This window comes from Diadema antillarum, unplaced genomic scaffold, assembly GCF_040938485.1.
Source record: "Diadema antillarum isolate AM-2024a unplaced genomic scaffold, OU_Dant_1.0 seq00001781_RagTag, whole genome shotgun sequence".
Lineage (NCBI taxonomy): Eukaryota > Metazoa > Echinodermata > Echinoidea > Diadematoida > Diadematidae > Diadema > Diadema antillarum.
Window position 1 is genome coordinate 376,529 of NW_027272459.1, and position 19,935 is coordinate 396,463.

The 19,935-nt window shown below is 39.5% G+C and overlaps 1 protein-coding gene across 1 annotated transcript in view; it reads left to right on the plus strand.

Moving 5' to 3' along the window:
• Window positions 1-12,750: 12,750 nt before the first annotated feature.
• LOC139712266 (syntaxin-8-like) overlaps window positions 12,751-19,935 on the plus strand; it is a 104,421-nt gene continuing 97,236 nt past the window's right edge. The window contains exons 1-2 of the mRNA XM_071624107.1: window positions 12,751-12,792; window positions 18,470-18,569. Of these exons, the coding sequence (XP_071480208.1) occupies window positions 12,767-12,792; window positions 18,470-18,569 (126 nt within the window). The 5' untranslated portion in view covers window positions 12,751-12,766. The remainder of the gene's footprint in view (window positions 12,793-18,469; window positions 18,570-19,935) is intronic.

The window sequence follows — 19,935 nt, forward strand, 5'->3', positions numbered from 1 at the left end:
GCGTTTCGATTATGGCTCATAACTTTTGATGTATATGTCCGTTTGTGACCAAACTTGGATGGTAGATGTCCCTTTGGGGAGTTGAAGGTCACCACAAGGTCAAAGGTCACAGACAGGGGTCAACGAACTTTCAGGACCTAATGTTAAGTTTTAACTGCGCGTTTCGATTATGGCTCATAACTTTTGATCCCTGTGTATGTCCGTTTTGATTTGATTTGATTTATTTATTCACCGTAAATTCATGCAAAAAAAGGTACAGTAAAAGTATGACGAGCAATATACAAACATATAATCAACAGAAGAATATATGGTTTAAAAAAATGAAATGCATCATAATATGGAAAAGGGAAGAAAGCAAGAGAAAAAAAGAATAAGCAATGAATATGTATGGTAGAATAGCCCATTCAGCTCAGTCTACGAAGACATGGCTGTTCTTCCATTGGGTCCTAACATGAAATTGATATTGATATCAGGATAAAAAGATTCAAACTGTAAAAATTGTATATCATTGACAACAGGAAAAAACGTATATTGACTGAGCTACCAAGAAAATAAACTTATACTATGGAGGAATTATAAAAAATCTGGAACAAATGATATTGACTTACTAGAAAATGAGGCAGGACTACAAACAACTTTTAAATTTGGAGGGAGATTGTTATATTGCACAGCACCCCTATAATAAAAAGTTCTTTTACAATATTCTGTCCTAGGTTTTGGCAATGCTAAGTTACCGGTTGACCTGAGTGAATAATTAGAATGACAACATTGAAATTGATCTTTTAAATACGGAGGTGCAAAGTCATTTAATGCCTTAAAATCCATGGTGTTCAAGTGGCAACAACGCCGAGCTGCTAAGGACTTCCAGCCTAAACGTGCATGCAGCTCTCTGACTGACATAATTATGTCTATACGGACTTATTCCTGATATTACTCGACATGCTCTGTTTTGAAGCTTCTGTAATAACATTGTATGTTTAGTACCGTTTGTGACCAGACTTGGATGGTAGATGTCCCTTGGGGGAGTTGAAGTTCATCACAAGGTCAAAGGTCACAGACAGGGGTCAACGGACTTGTAGGGCCCAATGTTAAGTTTTTACGGGCGTGTTTCGATTATGGCTCATAACTTTTGATCCATATGTCCGTTTGTGACCAAACTTGGCTGGTTGAAGTTGAAGGTCACCACAAGGTCAAAGGTCGTAGGCGGGGTCAATGAACTTCCGGGAGTTAGAAAAACTTTAATTTCTTCTTCGCGAATGGGCGTGACACATTTTGGCACTTGCCTTTTTTCTTTTTCTTTTTTGATACTGATGAAATTGTACTACTTTTTGGTGTAATCATTGTACATATATATTTTTGTTATTGGACTTTTGTTGGAGAAATAAACTGGCATAATGAGTGGCATGCTTTGTTAAGTTAAACTCATTGGCCCAAATTCACGAAGGTGGTACAAACGAAACCATGGTTTAAACCATGGACAAAAACCATGGAGCGCCAAGTGTCGCATGGAATATTTCGTCACGAAATCAGTCATTTCGTCGATGAAATGATTATTTTGTAACGAAATGACAACATTTTGTATCTAAATGAACATTTCGTCTACGAAATGATAACTTCCTTCAACGAAACGGTCATTTTTGTCGACGAAATGACCAATTTCGTAACGAAATATTCCGTGCGACACTTGGCGCTCCATGGTTTTTATCCATGGTACAAACCATGGTTTCATTTGTACCACCTTCGTGAATTCAGGCCATTTAGTGCACAGGTGTAGAGTAACATTTACATTGTCTCATCACAGAACCTGACTATCGTCAGTCGTATATAGTACAGATCTTAAGGCCCTGTCATACCTTTCCGGGCAAGCCTTGTGTGCGACTTGCGAAGAACAATTTTTGCTACTCGGAGGTCCCCGCAGATGGCCCGCACATGACAATACCTAGAACGTATCTCACCGGCAGTTACCTGAAGTCGCGCACGCAAGTCCTATTCACCCACAGCCAAGTTTAGGCCCTGTCACACCTTTCCGGGCAAGCTAGGCGGGTTTGTTGCGTGTGGGGATTTTCCAGCACGCTTGACAATTTTTGCAGGCGGACAATGATTTTGGCGACTTTCGCATGCGTCTTACCTGCTGGACCCGTGCTACTTAGGTTCTACTTACGTGCATTCCGTGTGACCTGCGTGTCAGGCGCATGGGTGGCGAGTGAGGGCTGACAATTCGGTGAAGGAATCCCTCTGAAGGAATTTGATACGGCATGAAGTCCCACAGAATGTCATTATCTTGGCCGCAGCCGACTCTCAACTAACCAGCAGAAAGGTAGTTACTGACCCTCAGCATGCACGCAATTTGCTCGTATAGCTCTCTCCACGCCCGCATAAGTGACCAGCTACACAGATAGTGGCAGTTTCGACACCGTTCCTTGCCAGTAAAACACCCGTATTATGATTGTAGAATGCCCGCAGATGGCACGCGCTTCCGGCGCATAAGCATAGATCAACGGGCAACTTACGTACTTCAAGCGGGTCAACTGCCTGTGACTTGCGGCAGCTACGGGCCTCCTACTGGGGTTCTGCGTGGACCTCTGCGGGCAATTCCCGCGACTCACCCAGGAAAAAGTCTTGGTCATGCTGAAAATATGGCTGCGGGTAAATCGGACTTGTGTGCGCACTTCCGGGCAACTACGGGCGAGATACGCGCTAGGTACTGTCAGGTGCGGGACAACTGCTAGGAGGTCAGGGTAGCACTTTTTTCCCCCGCAAGTCAACCCGCAAGGCTTCCCCAGACACTGTGTGACAAGGCCTTGAACATACTCAAAATTCAGCATATCGAATCGCTTATTAAGTGCTAATCACAAGAATCATAAATGCTAGCCTGAGATTAGGTGTAGTTCCACAGGTGTGTAAAAAAGCAGTTATTCATCCAACTTTGAAAAAAGCAGGCTTAGATCAGGAGTGTCTAAAAAAATACCGCCCAATTTCAAATTTACCTTATTTAAGTAAATTGCTTGAAAAGGTTGTTTTCTCACAACTGACAATGTATCTGCAAGATAATGAATTGCTTGATTCATTTCAATCTGCGTACAAGCCTGGTCATAGTGTAGAAACACTGTTAGTCAACTTATCAGATATTGTGTTCAAAGAATTAGATAGTGGTAACATCACTGCTCTTATCATGCTTGATATGAGCTCAGCTTTTGACACAGTCGATCATGCTATTCTGATTCAACGACTGAGATATTTGGGCATCAAAGGAACTGTTCTTGATTGGTTTATATCCTACTTATGTGATCGATCTCATTATGTCAGAATTGGTGATTCTACCTCTTGTAAAACTATGACAAAGTTTGGTGTACCTCAAGGTTCTGTTGGAGGCCCGCTGCTTTTTTCTCTGTATATGCAACCAATTAGTGAAGTATTTCGCAAGCATTGTATTAGTTATCATTGTTATGCGGATGATATACAACTATATTTGTCTTTTAAACCCACTGTGTCTTCATTGTCATCCGCCATTGCAAAACTCGAAGCATGTTTGGAAGACCTGAAAGTCTGGCTTATATCCAATGGCCTTAAACTAAATGATGATAAATCTGAGTTTCTGTTATTGGGATCAAAGCATATCTTAAGCGAAGTTGATTATCAGTCATGTCATGTCAACATCGGTAGCACTTGCATTACTCCGTCGAAAACAGCCCGTAATTTAGGTGTCATATTTGATCAGGAAATGTCATTTCGCAGTCATGTAACTCATATTCAGCGGAATGTTCGATATCAGTTGCGTAATTTTAGTTTCATAAGGAAATATCTGTCTAAATCTGCAGCTGAGATACTTATTCATGCTTTGATTTCTTCTCGGTTGGATTTTTCGAATTCATTGTTTTGTAATCTTTCAAAAAAAGATGTCACAAAACTTCAACGGTTGCAAAATTCTGCTGCCCGATTGTTAACTTTTACTAATAAGTTTGATTCCATGTCACCAGTTCTCCGTTCCTTACATTGGTTACCTGTAGAAAAAAGGATTATTTTCAAGATTCTGTTATTAGTACATCATTCAGTTCATTCTTTTTCCCCAATATACATCAGTAATTCTGTTCAAAAATACAATCCGACACGAAGGCTACGTTCATCATCAGATGCATTCTTACTCCAAACACCCAGAGTAAAACATGGGTATGGTGATCGTGCTTTTTCCGTTATGGGACCAAAATTGTGGAATCAGTTACCTCTTCAGTTAAGGGAACTGTCATCGACAGAGTCATTCAAATCCAAACTTAAAACTTATCTGTTCCTTTCATACTGAGGACTGTAATTGCTGTATGTCATTAATATTGGATCAATATTGTATTTTTAATTGGTATATGTTGTATTCTTTATTTGGTATATATTTGTTTTTGTTTACCATTTTCTTATTTGTTGAAATGTTTGAATATGTATATGCATGTAAATATATGATATCTTTTCATTTTTGAAGCGCCATGAGCACTGAAAAGTGGACCGGTGCGCTGTACAAGTAGCCACTATCATTATTATTATTATTATTATTATTATTATTATTATTATTATTATTATTAATCAAACGCTAATTAAGCCCTCAGAATAGGGCCCATGATTTTATGTACAAATTTACTTTTTAAAGGAATCCACGTAAGTTTTTAATGGATCACAGGTCACTGTGATAAAATGGGGAATGAGATAGCTGATAAAGCGGCCAAAAAGGCCGTTAAAAAGAGTTTATAGAATTAAAGAATAAGCTAAACAAGAAAGAATATTATAATCATGTTACAAATGATTTTTATGGAAAATGGCAAACTAGATGGGATAAGACAAACTCCCCTCTCAAGAGAATCCCCCCCCCAAAAAAAAAAAAAAACAAACAAACCGTGAAAAGTACATGAATTTGTATCTTAAGTGAGCCAAGACTGGCATAAATTTTATATTGTCTCAGAATGAACAACCAGGTATTTCTATTACAAATTGTTCGTCTTTCTGAGGTTCGATAGATTGGAGTGCACTGAAAGAATCACTAATAACAGCTCCAGTAAGCAAAGGTGGTATGTTATCCAGCCAATACAAAGCTAAAATTATGGCTGCCAGTTCCACCATAAATTGAAGTAAAGTCGTGCATTCTTTTTGATCTAGGCAAGGGTTTACATGTACTTCATTTCGACAACTTCTGTTTCTTTTTACTACAATGTATGATTACTAAGGTCCTCAATTATTGTACAGTCTTTTCATTACACAATGTTCTGTTCACCTTATTCTCTGTTATCAAAGGAAGTGAAACATAAATGTTTTGTCGAAAAATGAAATAAACTTTGAATTGAATTGAATTGAATTGAATTGAATTAAATCGATTCGGTGTATCTGTAATGTGGAACATAAAAAGAGGCAGCTCTGGCGGTTTAGATCCATCTGTATAGATATGTAGGTGATTATTCCATTTGGTATAAATCAATTCTAAGCTACTTTGTCTCAGAAGCTCTTGATTTTCTTTCTTTGTTATGATTTTAACAATTCTATAGATACATAAAGCGATTGCCAAGTCCAGGTAGGTACCGTGGAGGTATACATAAATTTGTTTCGATATTCAAGTCCTTTGGAAGGTTTTGGGTCCTCAATCCAAAAGGTTCCCTATAATTTGTACTAGCTCTTACAGAAATCAAACTGTCATCCTTTTACTAGGCCCTTTAAAGGATGATTTGGAGTGTCATCAATACGCTTACGTAATCTCAAGAGAGCATGATTCTTCGAATGTCAAGAGGCATTTCATCATTATTCAACCTGCAAAGTAAAAAGAGGGAGGTACCTGGTTTCGAGTGGGTACAAATTGCAAGTGCCTAATATTGCAGTGAGTTTAAGATATTTTTAACAGTGATGGAGGCATGGTCATGTACGCTTGAACGCTTCACATGCATAATCCATTATTGGGCGTATGAAAGTTCTATGGACTCGCAGCAAATCGTCTATGGTTTTACAAAACTTTGAATATGCTAGAATTTTTAAAATATTGAACCTCTTTTTGCATCTTAAGGCTGCATCCTGTAGATGAGGCCTCCACGTCAATCTCTTGTCGAAAATGACCCCCAAATATCGATATTGATCGGCAGGTTTGAGTTTGTTGCCTTATAAACACAAACTGAAATTAAGATTTTGTTGTTGTTTTGATTTTAATGGCGTGTATCACTCAAGATTGAGTATTTACGCCAATCAAGATTGTTGTTTTGGTTTTAATGGCGTGTATCACTCAAGATTATCTTGTTCTTCTTTGATCATTCTCACACACACACACACCAACCCCCCTCCCCTTTCCCCTTTGGCCGATGAATGCCCCCTCTGCAGCATCTTTGCCTCAACGTTCTTCGTGAGTAAAGCCTGGTTAAAGGGTGTGTACAGTTCTGGTCGAGGTGAGGATTTAGCTTTTAACGTTTTGCGAGATATTCAGAAACCACGCTATAAAGCCTAGCTCACACCTTTGCGTTTCGAGCTTGCGTTCAGCCCGAACGCAGTCTAACGCAGCCCAACGCAGCACTACGCAATGAAACGAGCTAATACGAGGTTAATACGCAGACTAACGCAGAGGCTTTGCGTTCTAGCTCGCTAGTTTGAAATTTTTTCAAACATCTGCAACTGAACGCAAGATCAAAATTCATACGAGCTAAGACGAGGGACAACCAGCTAGTGCGATCAAGGACGAGCAAGGGCGAGCGACAACGAGCTGCTTAACGCAGGCCAACGCAGCTTTACTTTGAACTGCGTTTCACTGCGTATGGTTACGATACCTGCTCGCTTCACCTCGACTTACCTCGCTTTCGTTCGCGGTACCTCGCTTTACCTCGCATCACCTCACGCTACTCCTAGTACTCTGCTCACATTAGCAAGGACCGATGCGGATGTAACTCGCTTCATTGCGAATCTAGCTCGTCTGTCGCTCGCTCCCCCTCGTTCATCCTCGCCTTACCTCGTTCCTCCTCGATCCTGTTCGATGCTGCTCGCTTTAGCTCGCTATGACTGCGTATACATCTGTTCATACAAAATCTAGTTAGATTTAATTAGAATTCACTTAGTTGACTAAGAAACACAATATGCTTATCAAATCATGAAGCTTTTGGAATGATTGTGTGCTTTCAGCAACATCAGATTCAAACATATCAGTTTTTAAAAACACCACAAACTGAGTTTCCCGCTGTTATTGTAGGTTTTGTGGAAAATCTTTTTTTTTCTCAGAATTGTATTACCACACAATGTATATTGCTGAAAAAGAATTCTTTAACACAGTAATATGCTCTGTTTAGTCCTCAACAACTGCAGGTAATGAGCAAGGTTGTCATTCCTGTTATAGTGACCGTAGGCAAGCCATTTTGAAATAACCTGTAGTGAAAATAATGTCCTGACCCAAAGCGACATTAAGGGTGACCCTATAAGGAAAAGTTGACTTTAGACCATGAAAACAACATTCAGAATCGATTTCATTGACCCAGAAAACCTATAATACAGATTTTGAAAATTATTGTGAAATGTTTACTTTTTTAAACAATGGAAGTGACTTTTGAATTTCAGATGGCGGCCAAATTGGATTTGACCAATATGGCCTCAGGAGGCCCTTCTTGGCGCCCATCAAAAATTGAAATACACTAGTATGCTTTTGGCAACACGTGTACCAAATTTAGTGCTTTTTGAAGAATTTGAACCAAAAAGTCCTTGTGCACCCCCCCCCCCCCCGTAACTGTAAAATGTCAAAATTTTTATAACAGTGAAGCTCTCTACGAGCTTATACGCAGCAGGGCGAATTGATACGCAGCGGATCGAGCCGGAACGAGTAACAATCGAGTGGATGAGCAGTGAAACGAGGAGAAGCGAGTTCATGCGAGCTGCTACGAGCTAGTGCGAGATGCCAGCGAGCAACGAACGAGTGGCGAACAAGGTACACGCGCAACGGGGTGAGCAATCTTCGTACTGAATCGTACTGTTACGAGCAAAAGCGAGCTGGAGCGAGGTGAAAAGCAAACTAAGGCAACTGTAAGCAACCATTTTGTACAAAATATACGAGCTATGACAACGCAACAATGTGACTGCTACAAAATGTTTTGCCGCGGAGTACTGCGTTAGGCTGCTTTAAGGCTGCGTTCGACTGACGCAGCTATGCGTAGCTAAAACCGCAAAGGTGTGAGCTGGGCTTGGGGTATCAAAATGATGGTATTTACGCCAATTATGTTGTTGTAGTTGTTGTTTTGTGTTTAGTGGCATTTTCCATTCTCAAGTTTCAAGTTTCAAGTTTCAAGTTTATTCAAAGTTTCCACAATACAAAAATTACATAAGAACAATAATATGTAACAAGGAATACATTGTTAAATATATGGGATTAAAACAATTTGCAGAATTGAATATAAATTGACAATGCATGTAGATGCATATAGATGTAAAGTGGAGGGGTCTTAGAAAAGCAAGCTTGTATAATAAGAACCCCTGGAAAGGCAAGTTAAGACATGTAATATAACAACTCACTACTATATACAAACATTAAAGTCATAGAATAATTCTACTGGAATTCCTCAATCCCTCACACACACACACACACACACACACACACACACACACACTACCTATGGAATTTTAAAGCAAAACATAATTGGCATTAGACTATGTTACTCAAATGGAAAGCGATGAGATGAAGTCATGTATGTAGAATTTAAAAGGAGCAGCATCAATGAGACTGAGAATATCGATGAAGCAAATACTTCCGAGCCAACACTTTAAATCTGGAAAAAGTGGTACTATCTTTAACATCTGAGGGTAACATGTTCCATTCTTTTATGCAAGACACATAAAAAGAATTTAGGGTAATACTGGTAGCTACACGAGGTAGATGCAGAAGGTTTTTCTGACGTGTATTATGGGAATGAACAACTGAGTTTTTGACGAACAAATCCAGAAATAAGGAGGGAGAACTGGACATGTGAAGCTTGTACATGAATGCCAATGAGTTAAAAGACACTAACCCCTTTTAGAGGTAAACAACACAGCTGTAAGAACTGGGGGGCACTTGGCCTAGTAAAGTGTGAGCTTGTTATTAGCCTGATAACTCTTTTTTGTACAATAAACAATTTATGAAGAATATTTACGCCAAACACTTATCTATAAATTTCTTTTTCTTTTATCATTTTTTTTTCAAGAAGAATATTGTAATGAGTATCCTTGGTCAGCTGTCGGTACGTCTATTTGCCTGCTTAAAATATTAAAAATTAATTAAGGGTACGAGTAGTCTGGCTTCCAGACCCTCTGCTCGTACTATTTTGCTATACAGGATATTGACGCCCTCAACGTCTTAAACTGGAGTAGGTTTAGATGGTTTAGGCGGCAAAGGCGGTAGCCTTTAAACAAGGCGACTCGCTCTGCGTGCCCCCGTATAGCGCGTTTACCCCACAAACCTGTTGGCCGGCGAGTGGAGCGAGCGAACAATAATGAGTCAAACACGGTTTTTTTTTTATGTCACTGGGCGTGGAACTGTGCCCAACTCTCTTTCACACACACACACAAACACACAAATATAGTTATATATACTAGTCAGTATAATCAAACAACAACACACGTATGTAATAAAGAAAAAAAGAGAAGCAATATTTAGTATTTATAATATCACAAAATGTAGATTGGAGGTACTTGTGTTATGTTTACATGGTTTGACACCTGGACATGATGGGCCTATCATGTAAGCGGCATACTTTCAGGGTTACTGGAAGATGATCTCTTAAAACACAACGTAGTGCAGTGCAACATCCGACACACACACGCAATTGATTGTTTGTGTCCTGGCTTTAAAAAAAGAAAAAAAAATCCTTCAACAGAAAGAGGGGCACAGCATTGAACACTACCTGGTAATGTAAAAAAAAAAAAAGAAGAAGAATGTTTTACTGCTGATAACATTTTTTTTTCTTAGCCAGCCCAAATTGACTACAGTTATTCTCCAGTGCGCACTACATTCTGTTTGTACATAATACTTGATTATTGCAGGAAAAGGGGTAATAAAGTGACCATGCATGACAAACCAACAAGAAGTTGCACGCACTGATGTTGTGTGAGGACTCACAATATTGCCCTGAGGTGTGCCTCCTCCTTTCCATTCCTTCAAAAACCCTTGCCATTTTCTTTAACTTCAACTCTTCAACGTTTGAAAGAATGGTGCATCTGCTTTGAAAGTTGGGGTTAGTCTATCATAATTTATAATGGACAGGAATGTCCATTGCATTTGAGGATGAAAACTAGTTATTCATTTTCAATGAATTCTATACTGACACCTAAGTGAACATTACGGAATTAAAAAAAAAGAATAGCGTTTGTCACAAGTCAACATGAATTATTTTCCTTATTACGTTAACCCCCCTTAAATATAGCTTAAAATTTTTGAGTGCTACTCGTGCTACCTGTATAATACCGGAGAGCTGATTCTAAGCTTTAAACTGTTGTATAGCTCAATTGAAACTGACCATATAACCTGAAACAATGTAACTCTTTTGGAGACATGAATAAGCAGCTACCATTCTTAATACTATTATAAAAGCCATTAGACAATGCCGTCATGCTAAGACCATAATGATTATACCATAATTAACATCACCAGAATGAGTCATTCTATGTATACGCCATTTGTCATGTATTACAAACACGGTTTTTTTTTTTATGTCACTGGGCGTGGAACTGTGCCCAACTCTCTTCACACACACACACAAACACACAAATATAGTTATATATACTAGTCAGTATAATCAATCAACAACACACGTATGTAATAAAGAAAAAAAGAGAAGCAATTGAAATTGAAATATGTTTCCTGTAGATCAATTATTGTTTGACTCATTCTGGTGATGTTAATTATGGTATAATCATTATGGTCACCAGAATGAGTCAAACAATAATTGATCTACAGGAAACATTTTGAACCAATGCCAAGAGACTGAATATTAAAGGTAGTGTTTAACTTTGGGAGCTGTGATTAAAAAAGAAAATGTTCAAGATATCATATTTGATGCATACGTGTAGGTCTGCTGTATCACAAAACTACCATTCTTAATACTATTATAAAAGCCATTAGACAATGCCGTCATGCTAAGACCATAATGATTATACCATAATTAACATCACCAGAATGAGTCAAACAATAATTGATCTACAGGAAACATTTTGAACCAATGCCAAGAGACTGAATATTAAAGGTAGTGTTTAACTTTGGGAGCTGTGATTAAAAAAGAAAATGTTCAAGATATCATATTTGATGCATACGTGTAGGTCTGCTGTATCACAAAACACCCTATCATATAGGGTTTTTTCACAAACTAAACATCCTGTTTTTTTTTTTTTTTTTCATTCATGGCACAGCTAGCAAGGTTTGGTAAAGATTAAAGGACAAGTTCACCTTCATAAACATAAGGATTGAGAAAATGCAACAATATTAGTAGAACACATCAGTGAAAGTTTGAGGAAAATTGGACAATCGATGCAAAAGTTATGAGTTTTTAAAATTTTTGTGTTGGAACCGCTGGATGAGGAGACTACTACAGCTTGTGAGTCATATGCGTACAACAGTATAAAGAAAATGTAAAAGAAAATTCAACATATTTTCACTTTTTTCGCATAATAAAAGAGCACTTGACTTGCCTCTTTCTAAAGGCAGGGGGAATAATATTACCCATAACATTTGTCGGTAACAAGTCAGAGGAATGTGTACTTTTTTCAAAAGATGGAATTTTGTGAAATTCTCTTTATATTTTCCTTATATTGTTGTACGCATGTGACATCTAAGTTATTCATACACTGCAGTAGTCTTCTCATCCAGCGGGTACTGCACAAAAACTTCAAAAATTCATAACTTTTGAACGGATTGTCTGATTTTCCTCAAACGTTCAATGATGTGTTCTACTAATATTGCTACATTCTCTCAATCCTTATCTTTATGAAGGTGAACTTGTCCTTTACGCGCTTGAATAGACAGATAAACCCTGTACTTCAGAGCCTTTAATTTCGGTTCACACCTTTCCAGAGTGTATGCTTTCTTTCCAACATTTATATAGGTTAGGAGAGCCCATTTCAATTGAGCTATACAACAGTTTAAAGCTTAGAATCAGCTCTTTCAGAATCTGCCCTTTACTAAAATGCACTAACATCCCGCGAGTGAGAGAATAAGGGTGAAAGAGAGAGGGCGGGATAAATCACATACCGCTCTCAGCGTGGAATAATTAACATCACCAGATCACGATGGTGATAATATAAAAAGTTATACATAATTATACACAAATATTCCCTGACCATTTGTGTGTGTGTGTGTGTGTGTGTGTACACACAGGATATATATATATACTTTCTTTACGTTGTGCACAATACTTATGATAAAAATGTTTCCAGACTAAACCATCTACAGTTGAGAAAAATTGACTAGCATTAGGTAGTAGGCCTAGTACAGTGCCTACAGGATTTTCTGAATAAATTTTAGTCAAATTCATAATTTTTTTTCACTTGTATTTTTCCAACAGAATGTACAAGAAACAATATTATAAGTTTGACATGCGAGTAGTAAGTATACATAACCAGACAGGAAACATGCTCGCTCCACTCGCTGGCCAACAGGTTTGTGGGGTAAACGCGCTATACGGGGGCACGCAGAGCGAGTCGCCTTGTTTAAAGGCTACAAAGGCGGCGACTTCGTCGCCGCGGAGTCCCAGCAGTACAGTTGGCAAAGGGTCTGGAAAACAGACTAAGGTTCAGGCTGCTAGAGAGAACCATGGCTGTGTTTGGTGGCGACTCTTGGCAAGTTACCGCAGTGCACGTTCCTTGTATTGTTGTGTTTTCATAATAGACTGTCAGCTTACAACAAAAATATATCGATATATCGTGTGTGAACCTTGGTTGGCGCTGCACATTGCACTTGGCAGTCTAGATCTAGATTCTACATAGATTCTAACGTTAGAAGCCAATTCCTATTCCTTTAGTCCCGCGAGTTCAATATTGTGTTCGGGCAAACCTGTCCTAGCCCGATCAGACGCCGTACGGCGAATTCGAAGCACGGCTATAAATTTATACAGCGACTGGGCTGTGTATGGTTAGGGCAAACCACACTCTAACGTGCCCATGTTTGGTAGATACGCCTATACACTTAACGGTTTTCCTGCTATAGTATAGAGGTCTAGATCTAGATTTCTAATTCTAAAATTCTTGAGTGTATCTTTTTGGAACATTGTGTGTCAATATAGAATAAAGAAACTTGATTGGTACACGCACATGATTTGTTTGTGCTGCTGTAGCACTGTAATGCAACTTCATTTATTTGCGCGGGGCCAACATTATCACTCATAAGAGGCATATACCGGTATAGCTGTACCAATCATGGCACAGCGCTGTGAGGCAAGGCGGACAGTATTATGTAAATATAGAGCTTGCTAGTCATTTCATTGATTTGTAATCTGGCTGCTGTTGACTGAACATCACAACCAACTAATAAAGTTTACTTCACTTGCACAAAAGACGACGACTAGGTCTATTCACTATTCAGTGCGCAACAACTGGTAAATGGTGGTCCAAAATGAGGATAGCCTGCTAATTTTCAGCTTGAAATCTAGTTTGGCTTCAGATCAAGAAGATCAAAAGCTTTTTCTGAAGCTTAATTTACTGCCACGATACTGGTCTGTGCTGCCCTGTTTACTGTGAATTTTAAGAGGAAACAGGCTGTATCTTTCAAACAGGAGTTATGATTGAGGGTACCACCTACATTATTGTATCGTCACCCTAAGGATCTGTAGCTTGTTTATTCCAAAAGTATAAAACAAATTTGCCAAATCTTTATCTCAACTTATACTGCAGTTTTGAATGTCGTGACCGTCCTGTTGATTCCGAATCTCCGTTTTAAAATAACACAATTTTAGTGCATGCGATCCATTTTCTTCGCGCAGCTTATTAGGGTACCTCACGATCAGCACCCCCTCCCTCCATAGGTAATACACGTGAATTTCACAGCCATGCGTCATTACTGAGCAGATGTGTAATTGAGAACTGTTTAGTTTGGTTTGTTTGTTTGTGAGTTTGATTTTCGTTTCTTCGTTTTTATTGTTTTCATAGCTAATGGCACTTAATCCCGCGCGTACCTTTTTGTTTTATATGCAAACAGCCATGATACGCAGAGTGCCGATGTCAAGGTACCCTGCCGATAGGTGGTGCCCTTACCAAACGTACAAGACAAGGCTATGAATTATTCATTGGCCTCGGTGTGTCAAAGAATACTAGGCTGTACAAATCATGGCGCCATACCAATCATGGGCTCGTTTATACTCTAGATCTTCTCTAGAAGTTGATAGAGCTAAGTTGAGATTATGAGTAAGTACATTGATGACTGTACCCTGTAGTTCCATGTTTGTCAATGGCAGATCCAGGGGTTCTCCCCCCCCCCCCCCCCCCCCTTGGAGCCTGTGGTGTCCAAATTGTGGCCTAGATTGTACATTTTCATCTTTTTTCTTGAGAATGCATGGTCAAATTTTCACCAAACTGGGCAGGTATTATCGCTTTGGTAATACAAAGTCCGACCAGACGCCGTGCGAAGGTCAGACGAGCGGGGCCTCGCCATCACATCGGAAACCACAACACAACTACAAAACATATAAAAATTTATACGGTACTCACGTAAAGTGCATGCTTATATTACAAAAGGTACGTAAAGTCCATGGAGAGCCCTCTCGATAAGTCCATGGAACAAAAAAATGCCACTTTCTAGCGCAATCCCTGACCGTCAAGTTCATCGTTGCAGAATTCAAAATGGTGCGTTGATCTCTCTGCAAATTATGAGCACGCGTGTGTGACCATAAACTTGTGCAACGATCTCTTGCGTGCATGCGTTGCTTGAGTGTAGCAGCACGGTCGACAGCATGACCTTTAAAAGTGCATTCAGATCACGTGAACTCCTGAATATCAGATGTACTGCTAGCAAACGCTGCATATACAATGTAGTCTTCGTTTTTGATAAGTTGTGAATTGTGTTTGTCAATATCAATAACATAGCTATGAAGTATCATTAAAGGGATGCAGTCCTCACGAAATTAAAAAAAATATGTTGCTGTTGGTACCTCCAATGAACTACTTTCATCAAAAACAAAACTTTCAAATCACCAAATAAGCTCGTACATTTCGGTTAAAAAAGTGTGACTCTGCAAATGAGCAAGTCTTGGCGGAGAGTCATACGTCATCGATGCACAACTCTTTCCAGCGGTGTTCTGCTCGTCATCCCTAGTTATTTATAAATACATGTTTACTATTTATTTTTATATTAATTGTATATATAAATAAGCTTGAAATATTTTGTTTGAAATAATAAAACCACATATTGTCACATTTTATGAAAAAATCAGATATGATCATTTTGAACACTTCAATTGGTTTTCTGAGGCACGGCTGTCAACTTGAGAGTAGGGCATCAATGACGTTGCACCTTTTGGCAGGCTCTTACATGATCGCTTGCAGGAATTATTTTTTAAAAATCGCGTACGGAGACAATTTTTGATGTCCACGGGTATAAATTGGTGAAAGGTTATATTTTTTACTCTTCTTAATTATCAGTACAGTGAAAATCTCAGGACTGCTTCCCTTTAATAAAGATTGTCTTTAATAAGTTTGAGGTGACAAACAATGATGTCAAGTGTCAAAACTCAACGCGATTGTAAAATTCGCTTGTATTTGCTCTGTGTTGTGGGCCGCTCAGGTACAGCCCTGTCGCGATTTATACAGCGACTGGGCTGTGTATAGTGAGTAATACTATAGAATATATATTTGTACAAATGTATGCACCATTCTCCACCAGGGGGCCCCTGAAGCGCAATGCCCGAGGGGGAGAAAGGCAAAACCTCCAAATTAAGGAATCTTGAAAATCTCCTTCTCTCATACCATTTGCATTCCTATATTTCTCCCGTACCACATAGCAAGTGACCAATTCAAATCATCCTTACATTTCTATGTTCACGCAGGACTGCGTTTCTAAGGCACATCACAGCGGGGTTTTATGTATTGATCCCATGTGCTGGTTTCTGCGTTTGTGTTTACTATTCGAACGATGACATAGTTAAAGGACAAGTTCACCTTCATAGACATGTGGATTGAGTGAATGCAGCAATATTAATAGAACACATTCAGCGAGAGTTTTAGGAAAACCGAACAATCTGTTTAAAAGTTATGAATTTTTGAAGTTTCTGCTTAGTCACTGCTGGATGAGAAGACTACTACAGCTTGTGATGTCACATGTGTACAATGATATAAAGAAAATATAAAGAAAATTCAAGATATTTTTACTTTTCTCGCATAATAGAAGAACACTTGACTTCCCTCTTTCAGAAGGCAAGGGGAATAATATTACCCTTAACATACGTCAGTGACAAGTCGAGGAAATGCACACTTTTTTCAAAAAGTAAATTTTTGTGAAATTCTCTTGATATTTTCTTTATATCATTGTACGCATGTGACATCATACACTGTAGTAGTCTTCTCATCTAGCAGTAACTGTGCAGATACTTTAAAAAATCATAACTTTTGAACGGATTGTCCGATTTTCCCCAAACTTTCACTGATGTGTTCTACTTGCTGCATTCACTCAATCCACATGTACGCCCTGTATATGAAGGTAGACTTGTCCTTTGATACTACACTGTATTCCTGTAGTCTACCGTAAAAGTAGGCTTACCGGTGCTGAATGCATGCAGTTTTGTAATGCCACAACAAACCCTATGCCCCTAACCCTTACCCTAACCCTAATCCCAGGAAGGACTTGGAACTTTGCACTTGCAGGATGATACAGATAAGCTAAGTTATTGTGTGCAATTTAATTTAGTGACTGTAGTTTCAAGTTTGTGGTAGATCGGGGGATGAGGGGTGGGGGGACCAATTTGAGGTCAATCTTCACATTTCATCTTCTTCTTGAAAATGCATAGTCAGGTTTTTACCAAATTTGGCAGGGATTATTGCTAGGGTGATAGGAGTATAATTTGTGCAATTGGGAACCATTCCCCACCTAAGGGCTCCAAGGGATACAGTGCCGGGGGGGGGGGGGGGGGGGGCAAATTTTTAAAATCTTTATGATTTTAAAACCAGAAGAGATTAGCTCAGTTAGTGCTATGACTAAGTAGATTGGTGACTACAGCTTTTACTTTGTGCAAATGGCAGGTCCAGGGGTGGGCTGTAAATACTGTAAACGTCAATATTTTTGCGCGATTAATTTTTCGCGCTGAGCGGCTCAAAAACGTATTCGTGGGTTCTTAAATTCGCGCTCCGCAGCAGGTTACTTTACTGTAGTACACATTCACTGCTTTCATCCAAAGCCTCTGCTACATATCTTGCTATGCCAGCGTACGACAAACGACGTAGCGAGCGGCTCGACTGCGAGTACAAGCACTCAAATACGTAGTACAGCTGTGAATGTAGTACCGTAGTCACAGGGGAATGTAGCATCGGTGCGTGCGGTGCGCACATGTATGCTACAGTACACAGCAATCTATCGTCTCTTCGCACAGTACTAGTAGCGTAAACATGCCTGTACATTGTACTACGCAGCAGTATCATCGAAGCGCACACAGTTCATCCCGTTCAAAATGTGCATAGAAAATTGTGAAGATATATTCGCGCGTTATTGAATTCGCGCTAGCTGAACGTAGCGCGAAATCCGCGAAAATTAATGTACCGCGAAAATTTCCGCGTTTACAGTAGGGGGGGGGGCAATACATTTTATTTGTCTTGCAAACACATGGTCAAATTTGTCATCAAACCCAGTGCATTATCACAAGGGTGGCAATTTATGTACATTAATATACTTAATACAATGACCACAGAACCACAACATAAAAAAAGTAAGAAAGAGGAAAAATATTGAGTGAAGTCATTAGTGAATGCACTTTCAAGGTTAGTTATTTATAGTAGATCCTGGGGTTTACATTTGATTTTTTTTTAAACTGCAGAGTTAAAATTTCTTAATACAGTATACTTGGCAGTTATTTTTACTAATGTGATGGAATATGCATATGGACACCATGCTCCCATAGAAGCCCTCAAAGCTGCCCCCCCCCCCCCCCCCAAGTTTACAATGTTCTCAGCAAGAATGCGTGGAAGATGAAATTTCGATACTGGGGTGAGACCCCCGGGCCTCTTGTTGTGATTGCTACAGAGTTTTACATCCTTGGTGAGATGAAGAACTTGAATAGACCCTATACTTCAAAACCTCCTTTCCCAGTTGACACTTTTCTGGTGTGTCCTTTTGTTTCATTATGTAGATAGGTTAGGAAAATCCATATTTGTACATGTAAATGTTACATATGATCTCAACAATTAAGAGTCCGCTTTTTTTAGAATCTGCCCTGAACTAAAAATCCATGTCTGATGGCTTTTTGGTGGTTTTGTGATGCAGGGTCACATAAATCATATATTTCCTCTCATTCTTTTTTTTTTTCTTTCTCTGTTTCAGGCTGAGTGATCATGATGCCTGTGTTAGACTAGGCCAAACCATTATGGAGCTGGTAAATGAACGGGATAGACTCCAGAGGGCAGGTTCTAATCACTCCAAGGTAATAATCATGTCTTTACTCATAGGATTTGAGAAAGATGTGCAGTGTGTATTCTAAAATTTCTTTGCTTTTAAATAACATTTTAAGTTTACCGTAAAAGCAAATATTAAGTACAAATTTGTATACCGACGAGAACTGTTGTTTAGGCTACTGCCTTTAGCATAGCACCATGAGGGAGTATGCACTGGACAAAAGAAATCTATGTGTGTTCCACAGGAGATGAGCCATCATGTGTGATTATTGATGAGAACTGTGATAACATGACGTTGCTGAATATTATGTCATTGAAATGCTGGATCGTTGAAAAACAAATCACTGGTCCTGGCTGTATTCATTCATGATGATTCATGATGTAGATATTATGCTCCTCACTGAAACTTGGCTGTGGGATGAAGATGATGCCATTATAAAGGAGATACAAAACACCAACAGGATGTGTATACATAGCATTCCATGTCAGGGTTGTAGAGGAGATGGAGTTGGTGCTATTTGTAAGTACCAACTTGCTTTTCATCGTGTCCTTTTGCCAAAGGCTTAGGACACTTTGGAATGCTGCATAACAACAAATGAATGCACATCTGTGAACCTAATAGTTTGTGGGCTTCCCTCAATGCCCCAGTCACATATAAACACGGATGCTCAAGGATGGATCTACACGGTGATCCTGGGAGATCCGGGGAGATCCGAGATAGTTTCGACCCCGATGGAGTGTCGATGAGTTGGTATGACTGTACACACGGTATCAACGCGGCAGCTACACAGATAAGGTCAGAAGAGCACGGCGTCTACACGGACAAACACGGCATCTACATGTACACGGATCAACACGACAGCTACAGCTTTGTACACAGCAGCCACATGGACCATCCCAGATTACTCTGCCAACTTGTCAATCCCCGGATGACGCCGGATGTTTTTGACCTCCAAAAGTTGCCTTGTTGGCCTGCTGGATGTCCCCAGAACTACACGGACATATACGGATGTCCAAGGCGTCGACATGGATCTCTCCCCGGATCATCCTGGATCAGATCCGGGGTGGTCCAGGGTGATCCGGGATGGCTATGTGACTGGGGCATTACTGTCAAAATGGTCTTAAAACTCCTGAATTGCTGGCAGTCATTGATGATTTTATTGATGTTCTCAACCATCTACCGAGAAAATTGTTGCTGCTTGGTGGCTTACTGTCCACTTTGACTAGCCAACAAGATCTGGCATTATTTACATTGAACACTCTCTGTAGTTGTTATTACTAAGGCAATACCTGTAGTCAAACCTGTCTATAGCGGCCACTCAAGGGAAACAACAATAGTGGCCGTTATAGACAGGTGGCCGCTATAGACAGGTTGGTGGCCATTTTGAATGTCAA